Source organism: Oryza glaberrima, chromosome 1 (genome assembly GCF_000147395.1).
Source record: "Oryza glaberrima chromosome 1, OglaRS2, whole genome shotgun sequence".
Classification (NCBI taxonomy): domain Eukaryota; kingdom Viridiplantae; phylum Streptophyta; class Magnoliopsida; order Poales; family Poaceae; genus Oryza; species Oryza glaberrima.
In genome coordinates this window covers 37,893,826-37,910,733 of record NC_068326.1, presented here as the reverse complement: position 1 = coordinate 37,910,733, position 16,908 = coordinate 37,893,826, and the positions used below count along the sequence as shown (strand labels likewise).

The 16,908-nt window shown below is 45.0% G+C and overlaps 2 protein-coding genes and 2 pseudogenes across 4 annotated transcripts; 3 read left to right on the top strand and 1 right to left on the bottom strand.

Moving 5' to 3' along the window:
* Positions 1-107: 107 nt before the first annotated feature.
* LOC127755009 (uncharacterized) lies at positions 108-4,957 on the top strand. 3 transcript variants are annotated; one of them, XM_052280639.1, is made up of 7 exons: positions 108-308; positions 1,609-3,105; positions 3,200-3,469; positions 3,629-3,709; positions 4,292-4,400; positions 4,490-4,556; positions 4,666-4,957. In XM_052280639.1, the coding sequence occupies exons 2-7, from the start codon at positions 1,618-1,620 to the stop codon at positions 4,685-4,687; spliced, it is 2,037 nt and encodes a 678-aa protein (XP_052136599.1). In that variant the 5' UTR covers positions 108-308; positions 1,609-1,617; the 3' UTR covers positions 4,688-4,957. The 3 variants fall into 3 exon arrangements, with proteins under 3 accessions (XP_052136599.1, XP_052136610.1, XP_052136604.1); XM_052280644.1 differs by lacking the exon at positions 108-308 and adding an exon at positions 1,019-1,084; XM_052280650.1 differs by lacking the exons at positions 4,292-4,400; positions 4,490-4,556; positions 4,666-4,957 and adding an exon at positions 3,837-4,255.
* A 779-nt stretch (positions 4,958-5,736) lies between these two features.
* Positions 5,737-8,321, top strand: LOC127755042 (uncharacterized; annotated as a pseudogene).
* Positions 8,322-15,866, bottom strand: LOC127755001 (calcium-transporting ATPase 1, plasma membrane-type). The gene is made up of 7 exons (XM_052280628.1): positions 14,734-15,866; positions 12,186-12,240; positions 10,116-12,058; positions 9,873-10,031; positions 9,604-9,775; positions 9,200-9,498; positions 8,322-8,908 (listed from the first exon to the last, which is right to left on the bottom strand). The coding sequence occupies exons 1-7, from the start codon at positions 14,926-14,928 to the stop codon at positions 8,600-8,602; spliced, it is 3,132 nt and encodes a 1,043-aa protein (XP_052136588.1). The 5' UTR covers positions 14,929-15,866; the 3' UTR covers positions 8,322-8,599.
* On the top strand, positions 15,137-16,290 carry LOC127759973 (uncharacterized; annotated as a pseudogene).
* Positions 16,291-16,908: the final 618 nt, after the last annotated feature.

Sequence of the window (16,908 nt, the reverse complement as noted above, 5' to 3'; positions counted from 1 at the left end):
CAAATTTTCACATCAAATTTATTTTCTCCCAAAATGAGGCGCGCAACACAGCTCAGAAGAGAAAAAAAAAGGGCGGGGTGTTTTGGCTTCTCCAGCACACTTCCCTCCTGCGCGCGGGCTTGGAACTTGTGCTTCTCTCCCCCTTTTCTCACTGCACTCGCCGACTCATCTCATCTCTCTCTCTCATCCGTTCCCCAATCCATCCAGGAGTTCATGGCGGATCAATGGCGAAGCGAAGGAGCTAAACCCTAGAGCTCTCCAGCGCCTCGTTCACCTATCCAAAACTAAAGGTGGCATCCCCTTCTCAGGTAATTTTCCCATCCCTTAATCGGATCATCGTGTTTTAGTTACTTTTCACGCGATGCCTTTTGGTAACACCGAATCGCGCGTTTCTCGAGTCGATTTTTTCGGTTCTTAGTGTTGAACGCGCCGATCGATCGGTGGCAGGCCCGTTGGATTCGATCGTTCTCGAATTCGTCGCACCCGTTTGTGTCTAGTAGATGTATTCTCACCTTTCTTCGCAGTATATTTATTGTTCAATGGCACGGCAATGATCAATTTGTGATAAGATCCCCTTGACGGATCATTTGCTGCCACAGCATGCTAGTAGTAGATACTGATGGATCATTTGGAGAGATGGATTTGAATAGTGAAGTGGAGTTTAGTGTTCTTGTTCATTGAGAAGAACAGCCTGCGTTTATTGCTATATACTCCTATTCTAAAATAAAAATTGCTATATACTAGTATTCGTCAGTCGTCTGTTACATATTTGACTGGGTGATAACCAAATTTATCATAAAATCCATTTTTCCAATAGCAATAAGCATATGCATTACTTCTGCGAATACACTGTCTGATATGAATCAGAATCCAACAATTTTTTTTTGGCTCTTTCTAGTTGGTACGAACCCCACATCAACTGTAATACTAAAAACCGACCATAAATCTTGCTGCCTCTCTCGCTCTCGCCCGCGTTTAGCTTGCAACCACTGACCGCCGGTGCCGCATCTAATCAACTGCTGTCACTACCTGCATCTGGAGATCTTTCCATTCATGAGCTCGACGGCGGTTGCCCCCTCTGTTGGTGAGCTAGGCGGCAGCCCCCTCCCTTCACTAGCTGTCTAGCTCAATGCCTGGTCACACCACCACCCGCGCCAAGAAGATTTTGGATTTTGCAATTTTTTCTTAATTTTCCGTTTATTTTTGTAAGGCAGGGATTTTTGTTGGCTCTTTTTATTCCAAACAATTGGGTGGAATTTCCCAAGGGGATCCCGTGACACCCAAAAGGTCCCTCCTGTGGATGTTCTTCCCTGTTTTTTTTCACCCCTAGCTCTCAAACAAGCCCATAAACGTTGTTTATTTTACTTATGATCATACACTTCCGTCTTCCGTGTGCATAAATATTTTGGTATGTGTATCTTGATTTAGAAACTGTAGCATCTTAAAATATGTTCCTCTCATATACACAGTTCAGTCTGAGAAGATTCCAGCTCTTGGTTTCAAGTATTGTCTACTCAGCATTTAGGCCATGATCGATCAACTCCATGTTGTTAACACCATTCACAGTTAGCCTACAAGTTCATAACAGGTGTTTTCTGTCTATTTCAGTATTACAGCATGCACATGATGACTTCTGCAAGCGGATGTGCAAAGTTGGATTACCTTAGTTCGCAGGAGCCTGGTGATGAATCACAGATCAACGCTATTGACATTGTGGATAGGCTGCTAGTAGAAGATGATATAGAAACTTATCAGCAAATAAGCATCGACCAGACAACGAGGGCAAAGTCGGCTTCTACTTTAGGTTCAGATATAGCTCAATGCCTGGCCAAAAGGGCTAGGTGCAGTTCCCCACTAAAAAAGGCTGGAAATTTTGACTGGGTTGATACCCCCACTGTTGATGATTGCAGAACCAGTATTATTTCCATGGAAAATACAGTAGATCGTGCTAATAATCAAGTAGATCGTGCTAATAATCAAGTGAAACACGGTGGCTGTGGATCAAGTACCAGGGCTTGGCCCATACTAGAATGCATTGATGAGGACTTGGGTACTAATTGTCTGAAGAAACCGGAACCATTTTGTGGTACTGATGATTTATACCAAGAATATGATATTGGGCCAAATACTCAGATGGCAGCTGAAGCCATGGAAGCATTGTTCAATGCTTCAACTGTCAGTTATGATGTCAAGGAGAATGAACGTCCTGAAGATTCTGTTGTTAAAAATATGACAAAAGGAACCAAAGTTGATAAGACATGTGCAGTTCATTCACCAATTCAAAAGAGAAAGGTAAACTTCTTGCGTCACAGATCAGGAGTGGCAACAGAATACAAGCAAATCAAGGTAGATGATACAGTAAGGGAAAATGGTGAAAGTTCAGTCTCTCATACAAACACATCACAAACCAGGAAGTATACGAAACAGATGGCAGGGAAAGCAAAAAGAAACATCAGCAGTGGGATTACTCAAAGAGACATAGATCATGAGGTGTCAGAAGTAATCACAAGATCTGGTACAAATGACTCAAATATTCCTCTTTCACTAGATACAGATGCTTCAATCCATCCTAAAAGGAGGAGGACATATATATTTACCTCGGGAAGCTCAAAAATTGAGTTCATTGAAGCTATCAAGCCAACGGCACTTAGAGCCAAAACTACAGAAGTAAAACAGCTTTCAACAGCTAACACAGTAAGCGTATCTGATCAAGATACCACAAGTGGCTTGAGAATGAGTCAACATTCTTCTTTTGCTGATCATGAAGCATCAGCAGGTAGTTCATACTTCAATCCACTTGCAGAAACTTTTACTGTAGGGCTTGAAAAACAGTCAATACCTGAGAAGAAGGGTCATGACTCTAGTATGATGCCCAGTGTACCGCTGAGAGAGCTAAATGGTGCAGGGCCCCAAGCTAGGACACGTACATCAGAAACACTGAAGAGAGTCCTGAAATCACCAGGTTCCAGAGAACTTGCTAACCTCTTTAGAAATGAAGTATCTCCAGTATTGCAATCTAGCAGGCGTAGGAGAAAGCATATGTCCACAGTCCGTGTACTACTTAGCCAAAGTATGGGCAATGAAACCCTCAACGATCAAACAAAGGTACCTTCCATTTCTTAATTGCACAAACTACACAGAGTAATGAAAGGTCTCTCAATGGTTCTCACCTCTTAAAACTCTATTTGGCCATTGGCAGATTTTGATACATTTTGGATTATCAGTGGCAACAACTATTTCAGAGGCTACACACTTTGTTGCTGAAAAGTTTGCGCGCACAAGGAACATGCTAGAGGCAATAGCTATGGGCATACCTGTAGTCACACCGGCATGGCTTGAATGCTGCAGGGAAGCTAGGAGTTTCGTTGATGAGAAAAGATACATTCTGAGGGATATAAAGAAGGAAAAGGAGCTAGGCTTTAGCATGCCTGTCTCACTAAGCCGAGCTTGCAAAAAACCTTTGTTAGAGGTGATATTTTAGTTTATTAGCTTGAAAAATATAATCAAAATGAGAACAAATACTAGCAATTTTTGGCAATTATATTATCTTGATGCCAAGAGACACTTTAACTTCAGTATGCCAAAATATGAAATGTTTATGTTACCTAAAAATTTATTGAATTTCCAGGGTAGAAGAGTGCTAATCACACCAAATGCTAAACCTAGCAAGGAGCTTTTGAAAAGTTTAGTAGTGACTGCTCATGGCAAGGTATACGCTTGTTATATACCTCTGTTCAAATCAATCTGAATTTTCTTTTGGAGCACTCTCCTTGTCTTTGGTAATCTACCCTTTGTTGCATTCATTTATTCTGTGTTGTCATCTCAACTATCTCCAGATTTTAGATGGTACTTGTTTCTGCAACAGTATGAACTTTCCAGCTGCTTAGAAGTTAATGCACATAAAGGACTTCAATTCTTCACATTGTTATGTAAAGTGCACAAAAATCTGGAGGCATGGTGTTTGTGATGCAACAACAAATACGAGTAGGATCAACGTGGATTACCATCAATCTGGAACATTTTCTAGTGACCTGTGTTTTTTACAATGGAGATTTCTAGTGACATGTGTTTAATTCAATTTTGTTGTTGCCAATATTACTGATTTGGTTTCAAGATATAGCTAAAAGGTGTGATGAAAGTTATCAAATGATTTGTGGTTCGTTTTTAATTGCATTTTCTGTGTTAAGAACACTACTTCATTACATGCCAATATGTTAGGATCCCATACTTGGATACATAATTTCCATTTCTTAAATTGCTTGCACAACGATTACATTTGTTGGTTTGCCAGGTGTTGGAGAGAAACGCAATGTCCAAGATGAAGAATAGAAGTTTAATGGGAGCTTTTGTAATCTCTTGTGAACAAGACTACAAAATATGCGTGCCATTCATTAAGAACGGTGTGTGCTACGCTCCCTGTACCTAATAAAGTTCTGGGGCTTACTCCATTTGTCGTAAACCGCTGGTTGATGTTGTTGCACCGTTGCAGGTTTTGAGGTGTTTGAATCAGAGCTTGTGCTTAATGGTATTGTCACCCAGAAGCTAGAATTTGAAAGGTACGCTCTTTCTCGTCAGATTGTAGCGTTATCATTTCCAATGGAATGAACATCAAGCCATGCCTGATAACTCAACTCCCAACTGGTGGCCGTGGCTTCTATCTTGCAGGTATCGTCTTTTTTCAGGATAAAACCGTGTGAAGTGTCCGCGAGTCTTGATAAGTTAGGTACTATGCAACAAAGCGTATTATTGTACATAAATCCTTATTATATTCCTCTAGTTACTCGTATTCGTATGTTTCCTCGCAAATTTGCGAACGCTTGTTGCAAGTATTTATCCCTGCAGCCTCTTCTTGGCATGACTATTTCTGTGGGTAGACACCAAGCTCTTGTGTGAAGAAGAATGATGATGTCATTAACATGGTTACTCATTTACGTGTCATTGTGGATGAATAGTTCAAGTTCTGGGCTTCTTGCATGATAGTGAGAGCCTTGCCCAACTCGAAACATGTGAGTTACTGTGGCAGGTAATTGCCGAAGTGGATGGGTTCTCTGGTCACTTTTAACGCCCTCTTGATACACATAGCTCCGCCCCAGAAACCTGTGCATCAGCTAGTTGCAATCAGCTCTAAACATTTGTTCGAGCCAAGGAGCGTGTCATCGTGTCGACAGCCAAATGACTTTTTTGCCTCATCTTAATAGGATCCACACGGATTCTCTGGTGAATGATTGGACGGATTATAGACGGAAGAAAATTGCTTATTTGGATGAATAAAATATTATAAAGCTAATGAAAAACTTAGAGAAAATTAGTTAGACAACTATGAGAGAATATTTTTTATTGAAATTGTATTTTTAAGGGTTAGTGTGTGCTTTGTGTATGTATACGTCTGTATTGTGTTTCTTAAAAAAAAATAGTTTTTTGGATAACGCTCCTCATCAGTCGATCGATCCGAAAAAAATATCACTCTCTAAACTTTTCAACCAACTACCTACTCTTTTATCTTAGCTTTCTTTTCACTTCATTCATACATACATGTCTCAATCTTCAAAATAATTATTTTTTCTGAACTATTTATCCAATTCTGAGTTTTTTTTAAAAAAATCTTTTGCCACTTTGCCTACGTGAGTTACTATATGTGGTAGCCAGTGTGGACCAGTGATATGCAATGTCTGTTTTGCCCCTCGCCTTCGTTTCTTTCCTTGGAGATGAAACTCCCAATTTAACCAGCCGTCTCTCCTCTCCGAACCCGTTCGCTTGGCGGATCAACTCGTTGGATGCAAATCCAATTCCGATCAGGAGTAGGCATTCACTCTCGTTTCCTGCCGATATAACTGAGCGCTAGATTGGCCATCGACCACATCACCAACAACTCTCGCCGCCTCACACTCGCAGATCTGACAGTTGATTTGGGGAAAAAAAAATCAAAAAATAAGGAGAAAATCTTTTCGCCGCCGACGAGGAGGAGAGGGATGTCGCGGCCGAGGACGACGAGATGCGCAAAGCGGCCTGCGCCCCAGCTGGCCGTGGCTCCGTGCGCCGCCACCGCCAAGCGCCGCCGCCTCGCGCCCCCCGAGTCGCCGTGGGCGTCGTTGAACCCCCACCTCCTGCGGCTGGTCGCGGAGCGGGCGCTCGCCAGCGACCTCCTCGACTACGTCCGCCTCCGCGCCGTCTGCGCCGCCTGGCGCTCCGCCACCGCCTGCCCGCGCGGCCGCGGCATCACCGACCCGCGCTTCCACCCGCGCCGCTGGATGATGTTCCCCGAGGGCCACGGCCTCCACCCCGGCCACGCCAAGCTCTGCGGGTTCGTCCGCTTCTTCAACCTCTCCACCGGCGCCCTCGCCCGCGCCAAGCTCCCGCTCTTCCAGGACCACATGGTGCTCGACTCCGTCGACGGCCTCCTCCTGCTGCAGCGGGACCACGACACCGCCATCCGCCTCCTCCACCCCTTCACCGGCGACATCGCCGACCTCCCGCCCCTCGAGACCCTCCGGCCGCAGATGGGTAACACCACAAACTCCGTTCTGTGGAATTACAACGAAGAGAAGCACAGGATAGGTTTCCTCAGAGATGTCTGCGCTTCTGTCAGTGTTAACGACACTGGCAGCATCACTGTCATGCTGGCCTTCCACCTGTTCAACCGGGTAGCTTTCGCCGCCTCCGGCGACCTGCAATGGACTCTGTCCAAATGTGACTTTGGGCGCCCCTGCTGGAGGACATTGTCATACCAAGGGAAGCTGTTTATGGTGAAGGCTAAGCACGATATAACCGGCAATTCAGACATTCTCCAGATTGATCCACCCAATGATCAGGATGCTGAAGGCTCTCCTTTGCCAGAGAAGGAGCTGGCACCGAAGCTGGTTGCAACAATTCCTTGGCCCTTGTTTTCTGGCAGAATGCGACTCGGAGATACTGATAATTGGCCATGACAGTAGACCCACATCATTAGACTCACAGACCATGCTGCTGCCTTTTGCCTACAACGACATTGGAAATTACACTCACACTTCAGTGTATAGGATTTCTGACCTTACCTCAGGAAGATTTAGTCCGGTGGCGAGCATTGGTGACCATGCCTTGTTCATTGGTCCACGGACTATCTGTGTCTCCTCTAAGGCACTTCCTACCATTTTCTGTGGTGATACTGGTGGTTATATATTTCACACTCCTCCAACGGAATTGTTCTTTACGCAATACCACCTCAGCAGTCGTACCTGGTCACCTCTGATTGATGGAAGCATTGGAAATTCACCTCCACCTAGGCCGTATAGCCTCATTCACCATATCTTAACATGTTGCTATCGTAAATATTGGTAAGTGTCTTTACTTCATTGATGTTCCTTCGTTGCCTTTCATTCTACCTGGCATGCTAATTGTTTCTTTTCTCATGCTTATAGGAATAAGGGGCTGATTTTTTACAGGGAGACAACACCTTCGTGGCGTGTTAAGCGAAATTGCCGAGTTGGTGTAAGTCTTATTTCTGATATCATGCCTCTTTTCTTATGCAAACACTTGAATCCTACTTATTTTTGACTTTGCTGGTTCATTTTATCTTTTTTTTCTAGGGCTAAAAGACTTGCAATACGGAGTTTGGAACACAAATCCTTTGTGGCGTGTAAAGCGAAATTGCCGAGATGGAGTAAGTTTTACTCCGTATTTCGGATCTCTTGAGTATGCAAATACTATGTTTGGCACAGCTCCAACTCCAACTCCACCTCTACCGGAGTTGTAGCTCAGCCAAATAGTATCAGCTCCACCTAAAATAGGAGCGGAGCTGAGTAGAGCTCTCTTACACAATGTACTAAAGATGTGGAGCTGGGTTTAGGCAGCTCCACAACTCAACTCTAGACCCAACTCCTGAAGCAAAAATTAGGAGTTGGAGCTCAGCCCTAATACGCTTGCCCTACTTCTAATCTAATTAATGGTATTTCCATTTTTCTCTCTTTCTAGGCCTGAAGGACTATTGTGGAGTTAAAGTATACGATCCTATTTTGTCGCTGTCAAAAACTCCAAAACCCTCAACTATATATCTGAACTTTCTGAATCCATTTCGGGATTACGCTACGATGGAGAAATCTTTAAATTGGAGCTCAAATTCATGAATATGAGGAGAAGTCGGCTTGAACATCGTGAAGATGGAGAATTTGTAATCTCTTTGGTGAAGATGGAGAATGTGTAATTTCTTATTCTAAGAGATGATATAACACGTCAGCAAGAATTTGCTGCATAAAAGAACCTGGTTGCACAAAATAGAATAGTTGAGAGGCTCAAACCAACAAAGTAAGGGTGCATGCATGCCCTCAATTGAAAAAAAAAAAACGAAATGGCAAGTACATGCTCTTGTTATAGTTCAATTTTGTCTAACTGAATTCTATCCCTTGGATCAAAACAATGACAACTTATTATCACTACCAAATCTGAGGGGGAAAAGGAAGACGCAATGACAAAACCTACTCTTTGGAGTTAAAACTACGAAGTTTGTGTGAAAAACTGAATGCCTTCCGTTCGGGAGGAAAAAAAAAACTGAGTTAAACTACGAAGTTTGCATGCAAACTCATCTCCTTCTTTATGAAGAAAACGATGATCAAAATGCCTGCAAAAATCAAACCGCACTCGGGCCGGTGGGGATCGGCCGGTATCCGTCGTGACGATCAGAAGCGTCGCTGCCGGATTCGACCGGGATGCACTTCAAGATGGCGCCGATGACCAAGCCGACCGACCCGATCAGCACGCTCGTCAGCCACAGCTTCCCGCTGAGATGCACCGTGTTGGCGAAAGTCCCAAGGAGCTCCACCATGATCACCTGGAACCCCGCCGTGACGCCGACCACCGCCGAGAAGATCCAGCTGCTGAAGATGCCGCTGAAAACGTTTATCTTCTCCATCTCCCTGCTGTTCACCTCGTTGAAAACCTAGCACAAATCAACAGAAATTGTAGCATTAAAAAGGAACAAACACGAGACTGAATTGAACCGAACTGAGCAATCTGACACTACCCAGTTCTTTTCAGCGATCTTTTGCTGTGGATATTTGCTCCACACTTCTAAAAATATGATTTATAAAAAAAAATCTATGTATTGTTTAGATCACTTCTCTAAAGTATTTATAAATTTTATTTCTCAAAATATTAATTCATTGTGTTAATCAAGTAAACAATCCATCTCAATAATCCACGCAAAAAAACTGTTTGAAACAGTTCGTACCTGGCAGAAGACAAAGGTGTTGAAGACGAAGGTGTTGAGTAGGCTGTCAGCTTGAGGGCCATTGATCTGGAGGAGGCTCTTCCCTCTGAGGAGGAGGACGCCGAGCACGACCAGCTGGTAGATGCTCTGCCCGACGATGTTCCTCCACATCACCTTGGTGATGAAGTTGTCGCCGCGACCCACCGGCGGCCTCTTCATCATCGCGTCGTTCGGCGGCTCCGTCGCCAGCGCCAGCGCCCCCAGTGTGTCCATGATCAGGTTCACCCACAGCAGCTGCACAATCGTCAGCGGCGCACTCCCTGAAAAGAACAAACTCATCAGAAATCAGAACAAGAATTCTTATACCTGACTAGAAGAAATTTTGTCAACTTTTTGTAAGAAATTTCTCAAATTCTTATACGTACCTGTGAAGGAGGCAGAGATGAAGTTCACCATCAGGGCGACCACATTGACGGTGAGCTGGAACTGCACGAACTTCTGGATGTTGATGTAGACAGAGCGACCCCATTTGGCCACATTGATAATGGTCGAGAAGTTGTCGTCCATGATGATCACATCAGCGTTCTCCTTGGCAACCTGATGAACAAGCAAAAACCCAAAACATTCATCAAGTCAATCAAACTCCAACCTAAAATTTTGCAACAAAGGGGCAGTAAATAGTAGTAGTACGAACCTCTGTTCCAGCGATGCCCATGGCGAGGCCGATGTCCGCCTCGTGCAGCGCCGGCGCGTCGTTGGTGCCGTCGCCGGTCACCGCCACCACCTCGTTGAACATGCCCCTCAGGTTCGTCACCAGCGTGTGCTTGTCCAATGGCAGCGACCTCGCCATCACCTACAATATTCAGATCAGCTCTCCGTGCTGCAAAATTCTTCAGGTGAGAAGAGCTCTCTCGGATTTCAAGAATCAGCTACGTGCCTGGATTTTGGGTATGATCTCTCTCATCTGGTCGGGATCCTTGTTCCGGAACTCGGGCCCTTCGATGGCGATGCCGTCGTCGGTCAGGATGCCGCACTCCTTGGCGATCGCCTTCGCTGTGTTGATGTTGTCGCCGGTGACCATGCGCACGTTGATGCCGGCGGCGTGGCACGTCGCCACGGCCTCCCGGACGCCGGGGCGGAGCGGGTCCTTGATGCCGAACACGGCGATGAGCGTGTACCCTTCGCCGGGGATGTCGCCGCCGCCGCCGTCGACGTCCTGGTAGGCGAGGCAGAGCGTGCGCAGCGCCTCGCACGCGAACGCGTCGATGGCGCTCGCCACCCGCTTCGCCTTGGCGTCCGTGAGCTTCTCGACGTTCCCGGTGCCGTCGAGGACGAGGCTGCACCGGCTCAGGACGACCTCGGAGGCGCCCTTGAGGAACGCGCGGGGGCGGCCGCCGGCGCTCGGGGACGCGATCACCACGGCCATCGTCTTCTTCACCGAGTTGAACGGCTCCACCTTGAGCTTCCCGGCGCCGGTGTGCTCGATCCTGGCGCGCTTCTCCACCGCGAGCCCGAACTCGAGGATGGCCGTCTCGGTGGGCGTGCCCATGATGGTGTGCCTGCCGTCCTTGCCACGGACGACCTCGGAGCCGGAGCAATGGAAGACGCCCTCGAGGAGCACCTTGGCGAAGGTCTCGGACATCGACGAGGTGAGCTGGTCGAATCCCTTGGCGTTGCTCATCGTCTGCGCGGCGCCGGACGCCCAGATCTTCTCGACGGCCATGTGGTTGGTGGTGAGCGTGCCGGTCTTGTCCGTGCAGATGCAGCTCGCCGACCCCATCGTCTCGCACGCCGAGAGGTGGCGCACGAGCGCGCGCTCCTGCATCAGCTTCTTCATGGCGAACGCGAGGCTGAGCGTGACGGCGAGCGGGAGCCCCTCCGGCACGGCCACGACGATGATGGTGACGGCGACGGCGAAGAAGTTGAGCACCGCGAGCGCGTCCACCATCCGCCACCGCAGCAGCCCGCCCGGCGCGCCCGCCTTGCCGAGCAGGAACCTCGCCATGAGCACCGTGAACGTGAGCACCGCGAACGCCAGCCCGATCTTGCCGATGATGGTGGCCACGCCGTTGAGCTTCACCTGCAGCGGCGTCTCGTCCTCGCCGCCCTGGCTCAGCGTCTCCATCAGGTTCCCCCACTCCGTCCGCATCCCCACCGCCGTCACCAGCATCCTCGCCGACCCGTCCTGCACCTTGGTCCCTCCGAGCAAGAACCGGTTCGCCGTCGACACGTGCACCGGCTCGCTCTCGCCGGAGAGGCTCGACTCGTCGACGACGAACGAGTAGCCATCAATGAACAACCCGTCGGCCGGCACCTGGTCGCCGATGGACAGATGCACGATGTCGCCGACGACGATGTCGTAGATGGACACCTTCTGCCGGTAGCCGTCGCGGGTGACCTGCACGTCGATCTTCTTCTTCTCCTTGTCCAGGTCCCTGAACTGCAGCGACTGCTTGTAGTCGCTCGCCGCGGTGATCATGACGACGAGGAGGATGGTGAGCATGATGCCGACGCCGTCGTACATGCCGCTCGGCCACCCCTCGGTGGCGAGGCCGATGGCGACGGAGACGGCGGCGCAGAAGGCGAGCAGCAACAGCGTCATGTCCTGGCTGGCGTCCCACAGAAACATCCAGAACGTTCTTGGCGGCTTCTCGGTGTACTGGTTGGCGCCGTACACCTCGGCGCGGAGGCCGGCGTCGTCGGACTTGACGCCGTCGGCGAGGGAGACGGCCACCTTCCGGGCGATGCCGTCGACGCCATTGTGGAATCTCAAGCTCTTGGTGTCGTGGCCGCGCACGATGGAGGCGAGCTCCTCGGCGCTGACGGAGAAGCCGCATTGCCGGGCGAGCTCCGGCAACGGGTGCTCCGTCTTGCGGACGGCTGAGGAGGATCGGAGCATCGCCATTGTTACAAAATCAAATCGGAGTGATAAATTTCGAGCAAAATTGAAAGCAAACGTTTCTTTTTTTTTTGTTTTGTTTTTTTGAGGACGGTTATCTGTACGTACCATCGATGAACTGAAGTGCAGCTTTCTGAACGAAGAGTGCAACACGAAGCTTCTCCTGTGGAATATATCAAAGGGGAAGATCAGTATAGCAAATTAACATAGATTGTTTCAGGTTTTCGAAGTTAATTTGACTGTGTTTCAGAAGGAGTAGAGTTGTGTTGGGTTGAACAGGCAGAATTACAGGGTGTACCATCAAGTTAATGAACTTATTTCCAGAGGGAGATGCTAATTAAAACCATGTGGTACTATGTTCTTTGTTAATGCGAATGGACGAGTTTTTTCTTATGCCAAGGATGTAACGTTCATATTAATTATTTTAAATTCAGAGCTCCTGTTTTGTAACCAATGCATACATACGTCAGTTTTTTTTATTCAGTCATATGCTATAATGCCAATTAAGATCCTACATTCAGACTAGTAGAATGGAAAGAATATTTTCTTCATGACAATACCTTCTAAGTTTCCCTCTCCTTCTTTTGGGGCGAATTTTAATTTTGATTTTTAAGAGTAGTTCTAGGCAAACTAGTTTTTTTTACCTAGTCTTCATATAACCATGAAAAAAATTTGTCGAGTAACAAAGGCGCCAAAAATATCGCATAGAATTCAAAATCAGCATCAATTCGAGAATAATCTACAGCCTAGCCAAACAGGCACAAAACTTTATGAGGAGAATGATTTTACGCTCCTTGATATGGTAGTGGGAGGTACCATATTTTTCATGGCAAAATTTGTTATTTCTTGGTAACTCTGGCAACTAGGACTAAAATTTTTTTGTTATCTCTCAAAGACTATAAAATTTATTTTATGAGGAATAAATAGCAAGAGCAAAGGCTTCGACACTATATATACTAGAACAATTAATGCTATATTGGTGGGTGAATTCCTTTTGTGCCACTAAAAGTTTGCCCAAATCATCATGTGGCATTCCCTCTTTGAATGACATGTGGGTCCAAGGTCCAGATGTCGGTAAGGGCCTGTTTACTTTGATGCCATTTTCAACCTTATCAAATTTTGGTAAAGTTGCCAAAAAAGTGGCCACATTTAGTTTGCTGCCAAATTTTGGTAACTATATAAGAAATACTGCCAAAATTTTGGTAAGTTGCCAAAATTTTGGCAATGCCAAATTTTGGTATGGTTTTTTTTGACATCAACAGGCCCTAAGACATCAATGACAAATACTCCAAGGTCCAAGGTCCAGAAGTAGGAGACATTGTAAACTTTTCAATGGAAAATTTTAATACAATTAATAAGTATTCAAAACATGGAAACCTGACTTTTAATGTAGCTTAATTCTGTCATGTACGTTAACTGCCAAAGAAAAGAAAGACGACCAAATTAATATTGTATAATGTCAGCCATAAACTGAATTTTGTACACATCCATTTTAATTTGTGGATCAGATTGTAATGGAACACATATTTCTTTCCTGATGCAGGGGGTGGATCAAGGCCTGGGCTCACCGGCGTATCACACCACTACAATGCCTTGTATTTCTAGTGTTTAAAGGTGTCTATAATATATTTATTCGCACACGTGTGCCAAGGCTCTAGCAGCCTCATCATTTGGCATATTTTCTCATATTTGCAAACGAAAATCAATTTGTGAATATAACTTTTATATATGTGTTTTTAGCGATCTAAAAGCAAAAGCTGAAAAATAAACTTCGATGAAAAAAACCCAAAATCAGCTCCAAATTTAACGTTGAAAATTCAAATTTTTGTTGATAAGCATATGAATATGCCAAACAATGAGGCCATATAATTATTTTTTTCGCCACTATCCTAATGGGAGATACCTCAGAGTTTTATGTACATCCTACCTTACCGAGTCGATCCAAAACAATTTTTTTCGCCACTATCCTAATGGGAGATACCTCACGGTTTTATATACATCCTACTTGACCAAGTTGATCCAAAACAGTGAGACTCGGATTTATTGGATTTGAGTCATTTTAGTTTTGTTGTACAAAATATAAAACTATACTCTAACTAGGTGTATAACATTTATGAAATCTAACATGTAGGATCAACTACATAGACCAATGCCATGTTGGTCCACGCCATTCCCACTCTATCATGCTTCAAAGTTGCATGTAATTCCTGATGTGAGGCGTGAGGTGTGTCCGTGTGTGGAGCATGCACGCAGATGACGCGTGCATGCTCGATCGTGCATTGCAGATTGCAGAATTCAGATCTAATTAAGTGACGCATGCAGTGATCGATGCAAAAAAATATTTTCTTTATTTAATATTATATAAGTTGTTTTGATTTATTTTTTAAGTTATTTATTTTAAAGTTAGATCAAGTTTATGAAAAAAATATAGCAACAACATTTAGTACTAAATTAGTTTTATTAAAGCTTAAAAAATAAAAATATATCTTTTATAAATTTAGTTAAAGCTAAAGTAGTTTGATTTCAAAGAAAATTCAAAATTACATGTAATATGAAAAGGGATAGTAGAAGGCAAAAGGGATAGTAGAAGGCAAGATGGAGATGGAGGTAGGCGATCGCCGGCGACGACGATGGAATTGAAGAGCAGGTAATGTACCTGGATCTTGCGGCGCTGGGTCTCGGCCTGCGAGCGCTTGTCGAGGTCGGGGACCATCCGGAAGCGGCGGCGGCGGTTCTTGACGAGCGTGCCGACGGCATCCCGCCACCGGCGCTGCGCCTCCTCCGACGGGTTCTTCGCCGGCACCTCGAAGCTCTTCAAGAACTCCATCGACTTCTTCCGGATGAACGACATGATGATAGCTAGATCGATCGATATTTCAAAAACTCTCTTCTTCGATTAATTGATCTCCCTTTTACCTTTTCTCGATGTGTCCTCGATCGATCGCTTCTATGTATCTACGTGCTAATCACTAGCAATCTGGGATTAGGTTAGGCTATACTGTCTCTCCCCTCCATGACGACCATGATTTTTTCCTAGTGATGGCCCTCTTCTTCTGTGAATGAATGAACCGCCCTTCCTTTGCTTGTTTTGGTTTTTGGTAATCTCGTTGCGGCGCATGTCACGCGTGTAGACCCGATTAACCCGGCGATTAGTTGGACAGGATCAAAACTCTAAACTTGCTTTGTTAACTCAAAATTACTGCTGCTCTCTATAGCCCGATCCGTGACAATCTCTACGGCCCAAACATATCCCGGGTAAACATAGCAAAGCCAACGCGCTACCAAATTTAGATTGCTTTTGTTTCTTTTCTCTTTTTTTTTAGCACAACAATATTTTTTTTTTGAAAAAAAAGAAAAATTCAATGCAAGACCCATGGTAAAAAATTGACATAAAAGGCAGTGCACAAGATTTGAAGTCTTTGTACTATAAACAATAATTATACTCTGGTGGCAAAATTTGATAGACAAAAAAAATTTGACACTTGTTTGTGCCTTGATCCTAAATTAGTCTGTTTTTTTTTCTAGTGCAACAGACGGAGCTGGGGACAAATAGTTCTACGATAGTACAATTATGTATAGTTTGAATTCCTGGCAGAAAAATATATATATTAATGGTTGTAAAAGTCTAACGCTGACTTTGAGATCGATACTAGTAATATACTCCCTCCGTCCCAAAAAACCTCATGAATCCCCTTTGTCCAGGTTGAGTTCTTTTGGGACGGAGGGAGTATGTTTTTGGTCACCATGATAATGAGGTTGTCATTTGAGAAAGAACTTCAGACTTTTAGAATGAGGCTTCATGCATGCTTGAACATCTTCATGCTTAGCCAATGCAAATAGACAGCCACGATTATCACTGGGAGTGTCAACGGTATGAGCAGGCAGTAATACCTGTAAATATAAGCAGAAAACTAATTTAGGTGATTCCGGTGCAACCGTACATCAATGCCCTATGCAGTAAAAGAACATATCTATGAAAACAGTGAATGATGCTGAACATCTGTTCTGTCCTTGTTTTTACTTACCTATCGTTTTGGATTGCTGACAGAAACCGGTTTTCATATGGTGGAAGCATCTTGGTCAAAACCGCAGCATAGAAGAAACCCACAAATAATATGATGCCAAATGCGATGAATGCCGACCCAATCAGCTGGTCCCTATGCATCTTTAGATCAACCTGTTTGACCTTTGGTGTGCAATCTCCCGCTCCTAAATAGATGCAGGCAATGGTGAATCAAGAAACTAAAAATATCAAGTCAGGTACTAAATGAAGTTTGAGGAATCGTAAACAGGATTTACAAGTATGCCGATAGCCAAAAAAGAAAGAACATGACCATAGTGTAAAAGAAAAGGAAGGTGCTTTAATGAAATGTGTTGAATTTCACTGGGTGTCTAAAATGTTTACTCACTGAATGAATCACCGCAATATCAATTTTTTACAGTTCTTATACAGGAGATCCAAGTGCCACCATAAGGACTGTTTTGACTTCCTACGGAAAATTACATAACCTCTGATGATAAAAATATTTCTCTAGGTGACACTCAAATTCTACCTGAAGATAATTTGGTCAGAACAGGCTGGAAAGTGGATAAATGCCATTGTTGTGGTGTAGCACTACTCATGTCCCCTTGGCAAAGTTTACTAGGAACATATGTAAGCTGTTCATCTTGCTTGAACATGTATTAATTGTAGTAAACCAGTGATAGTTGGCATATCTGCAATCTGTTGGTCAAATATGGAAGGCACAAAATTGGCCGTTTTGAACACAAGCTTCATGCCCACCCAGTTCCGGTGGACTTCTTATATTCACCATCGGTTAATCTATTGGGC

Excerpts from the sequence above, each read along its gene's own strand:
- LOC127755009 (XM_052280639.1), top strand. The coding sequence starts at position 1,618 with ATGCACATGATGACTTCTGCAAGCGGATGTGCAAAGTTGGATTACCTT. Across the intron at positions 3,106-3,199 it reads CCCTCAACGATCAAACAAAG|ATTTTGATACATTTTGGATT; the intron begins GTACCTTCCATT and ends GGCCATTGGCAG. Across the intron at positions 4,557-4,665 it reads CAGAAGCTAGAATTTGAAAG|GTATCGTCTTTTTTCAGGAT; the intron begins GTACGCTCTTTC and ends TCTATCTTGCAG.
- LOC127755001 (XM_052280628.1), bottom strand. The coding sequence starts at position 14,928 with ATGTCGTTCATCCGGAAGAAGTCGATGGAGTTCTTGAAGAGCTTCGAG. Across the intron at positions 12,241-14,733 it reads CCCAGCGCCGCAAGATCCAG|GAGAAGCTTCGTGTTGCACT; the intron begins GTACATTACCTG and ends TATATTCCACAG. Across the intron at positions 12,059-12,185 it reads TGCACTTCAGTTCATCGATG|CCGTCCGCAAGACGGAGCAC; the intron begins GTACGTACAGAT and ends GATCCTCCTCAG.